This window comes from Batrachochytrium dendrobatidis, assembly GCF_000203795.2.
Source record: "Batrachochytrium dendrobatidis JAM81 unplaced genomic scaffold BATDEscaffold_5, whole genome shotgun sequence".
Lineage (NCBI taxonomy): Eukaryota > Fungi > Chytridiomycota > Chytridiomycetes > Rhizophydiales > Batrachochytrium > Batrachochytrium dendrobatidis.
Window position 1 is genome coordinate 1,346,024 of NW_006281103.1, and position 8,023 is coordinate 1,354,046.

Genomic DNA, 8,023 nt, shown 5'->3' on the forward strand with positions numbered 1-8,023 from the left:
AGTGGAAATCAGTGAAAATCAACGTTTAGTTTTACTGACTTGTTAGAATCCAGAAAACGTCGTTTGTCAACCGTCGTTGCGTGATGTAAAAAGTACTCCATTTTTACGCCAATGAAAAACAACATTTGACTCGAAACTTGCAAGTTTACTTTTGTTGGGCCAACTGCCACAACTACTCAGTCATCATGTCCAGAGATGTTGTTCAAAATACTGTCACTTCTTTGTCTGCTTCAGGTGGCCGTCATTTGGCTTCCTTGATTCATTCGTTCACCAGACTTTTAGGTCCTGCTGCCTATGGCGCTTCTCCTTCTGCCATTCATGACCACAATCGCATTCGTTGGCTGTTAATTGGGTCACTTACTGTGGCTGGTATATTCTCTACTAATTCCATCATCAATTTGTTCTTCTACACCAACTCTAAACAGTCTTCTACTTCAAGCAAGTCCAATCACTCAACTGGTGCTAAACAGCATCCTCAAAACAGTCAGCTTGCCAAGAATGAACTGATGATGGAATCAGTAGATGTGCTTCAAACTGAGTGTTTGAGTGACAATACTCAATCATTTGTTCCTCAAAGCCGTCACTCTTCTAATCGTCTTTCTTGTGTTCTAGTACCTGACATTAGTCCTGACTCGATTTTTATTCAAAAAATTGTCGATTTTCTCATCCGGCCAAATAACACCAACTTTGATATCAACTGTTCTACAGATTTGCATATCAGCGATTATCTTTTTCAACAGCAATCCAAACCACCTTCTCTTTCTCTTCCATTGTTTCAAGCTCAACAAGATCATTTGATCAACGAGATTAAATCTGCAAAACGGCCTCGTCATCCACTATTAGGTAACACTACAAAACCAACTTGTGATTCGCAACGTTTTTGATTCCATCTATACTTGTTTTGTAAATTTAAGCTTGAATCTCAATTTCTAAAACTCTTGCAATTTTAAATCATCAATAGTGGAAGGCGGTCCAGGAATCGGCAAAGGCGCATCCCTACACACTTTTGTTCAAAGTCAATCTCAACTTCGTCCTGCATTCTATCTCAAACTTGACAACGTACTTTCCAAACTTGGTGTTCATCAGAGTTTTGACACATTTCAGCACTTGCAAACAGATCTATGCAACGATTCCTTTTCTGATCAAACAGTTCTTGCAAGCAATACAGACATTGAGCAGCCAGAAATGTCAAATAGCTGCTATATTGCCGAGTCATGGCGATCTGCTATTGAAACCATCTTTGGACTTGATTATCTTCGTCAGGAACAGTTGTACGATGCAAATGGCGATCCACTCAACATGCTTTCCGCTTCGTTTGACCACATCACAGAAGCACTTCGACTCATTCGTGCTAAATCTCGATATGGTCCAACACTACTTGTGATTGACAACCTTGAGCTACTGTTCAACGGCCGTGAACCCCTTGTGGATACGTATTTGGCATTCATGTCTTCATTCACATGGATGTTGCAATGTGAAAGCGAAGGGATTTTGGATCTTATTTTCTGCAGCTCCTCTAAATCAGTTATGCCTGCTATGAAACGATGCAAGTAGTTCCACTTGATTGTTTATTTAATATATCGTATCGACTAACCTAACAGTGTACATTGTCAAACCTGAATCATTTATTTTGCAGTTCCAGGATATGACAAGCGGCTTCGATATCGATCTGTAGAATCTGTAGATGACCTTGATGTGATTGACTATCTTTTAGATCAAGTCAATCCAACCATTTCCAAAGATCGTCAGTTTACTGAAGAAACAGCTTACAAATTTGTAGAAACGTTTGAAGGCAACCTCACCGAGCTTTACCAATACTGTCGATCCACTCTGAGTGTTTCTGAATTTATTGCTCAACGTGAAGATTCCTTTTTACAGTACCTCAAGGAACACATTCCAACAAACCCACATACACAAAAACACAACTCTCTCAATCCTTATGCGCCTCCAGTAAAAGAAGACGCTGATTTCAAGGACATTATTTTGGAAATGATTATGCGTAACGGAGTCATTTCCTTGGCTATGATGGATTCAGAACGATTGAATTTAATTGAAGTGCTTGTGGAAAAAAACTTTTTGCGATGGAGAGATGCTCGTATACGACGTCGTCACCAAGATCGTGCCATGGGATTAAAAGTTCGTCGAATACGTGCCAGCAGTATTGCCAGTACAAGTATTGATATTGCATCCGAAGTAAGCGGAGAAACTATGGAAACAAATGTAGATGGCAGTAGCGAATGGAAACCTAGACCCTTGTCAGGAGTGTATGAACAAGACATGCTTTTACTTGAACAGCAAATGGACGATCCTTTTGCATTTTTACGAAGAGGCGATACTGAATTGGTTTGGTACAACAGACTTGTAGGAAATGTTTGTGAACGATGGTTTAATGAAAACGCTTGGTGATTGATTTTAATGTTTATTATCGTATTCACTTGAATGAAATACTAGAGAAAAGTTTAAAAACAGTATCATTTATTTTAAACTCTAGTTTATTGTATTCATTGTACAAAATACAGATTGAACATTCAAGACTTTCCAAATACACATTTTATTTTGGACAACATTTCACAAACCAACTGTCTGATTAGAATGATTGAAACTAGACTGCTCCATAGTGTTCATTCTTGAATCTTACATAAAATGGTTTCGTATGTCAAGCCATTCCAGACATGAAAACATCAAGAGCTTTGATAAAAGCAATCAATTTATAGTAGAAAATGATGAATATTTAAGATTATTATTGTGAAATTTAAATCTTTATCCGACGAATCAAATTGACTGCAGCTATCAAATCAGGTGTAATGGTTATCAAAGTGGTAATGGGATCTGATTATTGATTACATTATGCTTGGATTGAATTTTATTGCTAATAGAATTATTATATGCAAAAGGTTTTACTTGTAGGTCTGATTATACTGTTGCAATTTCAAGTTGTGAATGTGTGAGAGGTGTGTGAATATCCTCAAGATGCGAATGTGATGTGATTGTACCATCTAAATGCATTGGATCATCATCATTTTGATCATTGTCTATTGAACTAGGTTCTGATGGTTGTATATCGGTTGGCATGGACGATGAATCTGACGCAGCTTGAGAATGTGTAAGCGTATCGTTGCAAACGTCATTTACGTTGAATACAGATTCATCAACGTTTTTGGAATCACGCTCAATATTATTTTGAATTTCGGATTGGTCTAGCATGGACTTGTCGGGTACGTTGTTGAGAGACTCTGACGCTGCAGTTTTTGTGATTATATCTTTGTCGGTTGGGTCTAAAAATATAAGCTTTTTACCATGTGATGTACTGACTCTAGTCTCCAAATCCGATTTTTGTTTGACAGATTCAGCGTTGGAAGAAATACGAGGTAGTACTGCAAGCTTATTGACTTTTCCATTTTGAACAGTATTCGATGTTACTGGGGTAATATTGCTACTGTGAGCACGTGAATGTATTGACGAAGTAGGTTTATATCCAGCAAGTACTTTACGGTTTCGATATGTTGGCACAGATTCCTTCATTACCATGTCATCACTGAATACTACTGAAAGTTTTCGGCGTGGTCGATATTGATCATGTTTCAAGCTATCATCGTTGGAGAATGAAATCACATCATGTGGTATAGTATCAAACATCCCATCATTACGCCCAGATTCACGTTCACGTTGTCGAATCAATTCAGAATATTCATGCATACGCATACGTTTATCATACTGTGTTTTCCATTCTTCATCATCGTTTCTTCCTAGACCTTTTGGTAGATGCATATGAGAATCACGACTTTTGAGTTGACGATACTCGCTGTGAGTATAAGGAATATAGTTTACAGCAATCGGAAGTGAAGATGAAGATTTGTTTGAATCACCCATATGGCGACCGTGTAAAGTATCTGGATGATCACTTTTGTACCGTTCCAAAGTGGTTTTGGATTGACGGCTTGTGGTGGGTGTCGATAAACGATGAAGGTATTTTTCATGTGCCATTTCTTTTGCAGATCTAGTCATTCCAACTGAGGTTGAAGCTACCACTTTAGAAGGTTCATCATATGTGGAAGCAAGCTCTACAGGTGAATAGATTTCGTTGCTTTGATATAAAGGTTGATTCGGTTGCAATGGAGGATATGCTGCACGTTTTTTAATTGAAGCCGTTTTGGTTCGAGTGGGTGATGACAATGCAGGTTGTGAAACCGTATCCCAGTTAGATTCAGTCATATTTTGTGAAAATGATGGTTGCATCAAAGGATATCCCTCCTGAATGATATTTTCGTCCTGTAAATATGGAATCATTCTACCACGATCTCGTTGCTTATTCACTACTTTGCTTTGTCGTTGTTGATTCTGCTGAGCTGTTTGTTTAAGCATTTCGGCGTGCTGTATACGCCATTGTTTTTCCTCATAATCGAGATGAAGCGATGGACCCGGGGGGATATCTACACGACTCGATAATTTAAAAGGAGTCGAATGGGTAGGACGATGATTCATTGTTGGAAAACGGGTCGTGTTGTACTCGTTATGAACTGGTATAGATCTATGCGATGATTGCCGATATTGAATGTATGGGTTTAGCGCTGTTTCAGATTGTTGATTGTAAAAAGGATCAGTATGATGACTACCGATCATCCCATCTTGGTATTGGTATTGATTCAGCAAATAGTCTGGTTGAGGTGGAGGAACGTGTTGTTGCATTTGTTGTTGGCGAGACCGCTGTGGTAGAATCGGGGGTTCTTGTCTCGAGTATTGAATGTGTTGGGGTTGTGTAGGTGGCTGTGAAAATAAACTTGCAGGAAACCTTCTTGGTCGAGATGGTGGAATTTGCACCGAAGCATTTCGTGAAACATGTCCAAACTGAGATAAAGCCGTTCCTGCCTGATGAGGTGGATAATCGGATTCTCTCGTATATAATAGTTGTGCAGGATGCTGCCTATATCCCATGTTGGATCTGCTGGCTAGTAGCTCATTTTTATAACTGGGTCGGCCTGGTGGTAATGAAAATTGAACTTGATAATCCTGTTGCATCCTGTCTGATTAAACTTGACTAGCTATAGCAAGTGTGTTTAGAAGCAATCTAAACGCAAAATAAAGTAATTAAAACCAGAATAGTGATCCGTATAGTTAATATATTGACACTAAATTTACATCAACAGATTCTAAACAATAAACCATACAATGTAATCAGAAATAAAGAAATTTGGTACCAATGCAGAGTGTATTGTATAAATTAGAGTTGTATACCTAGTTACAAACTACAGGCGGTATGCATGGCCAAAAATATACTCTTGATCAATGACAATTCTGATGGGTCTCGAATTATATTGTCCAAATGGATGTGGCTTGAATGTCAAGCACATCCACGACTGGATTCGACGTGTCTTTTGGACAACAAATCCATGGCCGCTTTCAGCAAAAACCATGTAAACGTGAGGCTGTCTGATGAAGGAATTATATTGCTATTTCAATGGTGATTCCAAGATGATATACTCGTACTTTTTGCATGTCCACATACAATCAAATGGCGTGGATAGCCTAGAATTTGAATAGGGGAAAGTATACATTGCATTTGGTAATAGATATCAAGTCACTTTATTCATCAAGTTTGGATAAATCCAAGTCAAATGGCTGATATGGTCATTTCATTTTTTTGCCATCAGTAGACATCAAATGACAGTCCTACTAAATGGCTTGAAGTTTGGCAGAGTGGCTTGCAGTGCTGTTGTGGACAACCCTGACTTTAATTTCAAAACAAGTGGATAATATTGTGTACAGTAAAGGGGCTAATTGGTAGTGTAAATGAAACTATGAAAAACCAACTACAGGTTTTTTAATTTGAAAAAGATTATTTTTTCTGTAAAGCATTCAAATGAAAACTGCATGAACGGGTAAAACCGATGCAATATTCGGCAATCCATGCACAAGATCACCAGCCGAAGTCACCCGGTAAATAGGGGGTGATAGTCCAACAAAACATACCGTGTATTGTTGGCAGACGATGGTATAGGTGCTATGACCATGTTAAGAGAGTAAAAAGCAGCATAGGAGTATGGCAATGTATTCTAGCGACTATCAAAAATTGCCTCGTTTAATATCTGACCAATTTGATGATGACATCATGCGTGATTTTGTCGCAAACTTTATTTCAGCGGGTAATACGCCCCAGTTTCAAACTAATTTGATTAATGTTTGTCAAATAATATACCCCGTATAGTACCTTTAACTAATTGTAACCGTATTCGCGTAGAATGGAACATTAAACAATGGAAATCATGGCAACGTCCAATGGTCTGACCATTTGTATCACGTTGGCAACCCGTAAAGCTAATTCAGGGTAGCAACTCATTACATTCAAGCCAATACCGCTACAGATATATAAATGGTATGGATTACGCCAGTTTTCAAAACACCTTGTCTGCAATCCAATTATACAATATTAGATTTCTACAAATGAAGGTTTCTGCTACTGTGTTTTCTCTTGTGGCAATCGCCCTCCACATGCCGCTTGCGTTATCTGCTGTTCTCAAGTCTGATGCTGAAACTGCCGATTCTCGCATCAAAAATGTCGTTGTTCTTGTGATGGGTAAGCAATGTCAAATGTGGCTGTTATTTCTGTTGCCACAAAATAGAATTGTTGATGTCCATGATTTGTAACTGTATTCACGCAATGGAATACGTTTGTATTCATCTTGCAGTGATTGCCTTTTGCTTTAGAATATACAATGGCTGAATATACTTTCACACTAGAGATTGACAAGACATTCTGAATTCTTCAGTCATCTTTTGAACCTGCTCTTTCTCTTTTGAAATAATCATATATTGTACAATTACAAGTTTGAAACTGAACTTGTTCATTTCAATCCAGATATTGGGCTTGACTGTTTTCAATCAAACTTGATAGTTTTACTAATGCTCGCTCTACATGAATACGCTTGTAAAATATAGAAAATCGATCATTTGACTCAATTTTGGGACGCCTCCAATGGGATGGAATCAGGAGTGACATTGATGGATTAACTGGCAATGAGTCGAATACTCTTGCAAATGGACAAGTTGTTCCAATTCAAAAGGGCACGAATCCTGCTGCAGGATTCGATCCAAATCACGGTATTGTAGCAGTCACTGAGCAGATTTATGGAGCCGGTACTGTCAACGCCAAAGGCCAGCAACCAACCATGGCTGGATTTGCTCAACAAGGATTTGTTGAAAGCAAAGGAAATATGGATTCTGTCAACCAAGTCATGCAAGCATTTGGTCCTGACATGTTCCCAGTGACCTATGCGCTTGCCCAGGAATACACCGTCATTGATAACTGGTTTGGTATGTCAGATTTACAGCCATGATAATTATGCATTTTGACGACTGTAAATTAATATTGTTCGTATCTATAGCATCTGTTCCTGGACCAACTTATCCCAATCGTCATTTCTTCCATTGTGCTACTGCTGCTGGCTATACTGCCAACAATGGTGCTTTTCTTGGTGTTCCGTGCCGTACAATCTACGAAAATATGGCCGATCATGGAAACTCGTACAAGTTCTATTCTCCTCAACTCAAGTCTACACCACTGTTGTACCGCAATCTGCGCAATATTTACAACTGGATGAGAATCAAAAACATGAGCACGTTTTTTGAAGATGCCAGAGCCGGTTCACTACCCCAATATTCGTTTATTGATCCTGATTGGCTCAAAAACGACAACCATCCTCCAAACAACCTGCATGCTGGCGAGCAATATGTCAAAGACATATACGAAGCCATTCGTGCCGGTCCTCAATGGCAAAACACTGTATTTGTACTGACATATGATGAAAATGGTGGTTTTTACGATCATGTTGCACCACCAACTTGTGTTCCTCGACCAGACAATATCAATCCCGACTCGAATGCCGGAGATTTCCAGTTTGACCGTCTTGGTCCTCGTGTGCCAACAATCATCATTTCACCATAAGTCAGCCCGGGTGCAGTTTATCACTCTGATGACCCGAATACCCTCTTTGAACACTCGTCGATCCCAGCTACTCTCAAAAAACTA

General features: G+C 39.0%; 3 protein-coding genes across 3 annotated transcripts in view; 2 read left to right on the forward strand and 1 right to left on the reverse strand.

Annotated features, from left to right (window-relative positions):
* Window positions 1-185: 185 nt before the first annotated feature.
* Window positions 186-2,413, forward strand: BATDEDRAFT_88124 (uncharacterized protein; the record flags this gene model as incomplete). Its single annotated transcript, XM_006678640.1, has 3 exons — window positions 186-843; window positions 962-1,414; window positions 1,637-2,413. The coding sequence occupies 3 exons, from the start codon at window positions 186-188 to the stop codon at window positions 2,404-2,406; spliced, it is 1,881 nt and encodes a 626-aa protein (XP_006678703.1). The 3' UTR covers window positions 2,407-2,413.
* A 500-nt stretch (window positions 2,414-2,913) lies between these two features.
* BATDEDRAFT_88163 (uncharacterized protein) lies at window positions 2,914-4,932 on the reverse strand (the record flags this gene model as incomplete). Its single annotated transcript, XM_006678740.1, has 1 exon — window positions 2,914-4,932. The coding sequence occupies one exon, from the start codon at window positions 4,930-4,932 to the stop codon at window positions 2,914-2,916; it is 2,019 nt and encodes a 672-aa protein (XP_006678803.1).
* A 1,476-nt stretch (window positions 4,933-6,408) lies between these two features.
* BATDEDRAFT_36939 (uncharacterized protein) overlaps window positions 6,409-8,023 on the forward strand; it is a 10,968-nt gene continuing 9,353 nt past the window's right edge. Inside the window, exons 1-2 of the mRNA XM_006678554.1 lie at window positions 6,409-6,571; window positions 6,934-7,308. Coding sequence (XP_006678617.1) covers window positions 6,439-6,571; window positions 6,934-7,308 — 508 coding nt within the window. The 5' untranslated portion in view covers window positions 6,409-6,438. The remainder of the gene's footprint in view (window positions 6,572-6,933; window positions 7,309-8,023) is intronic.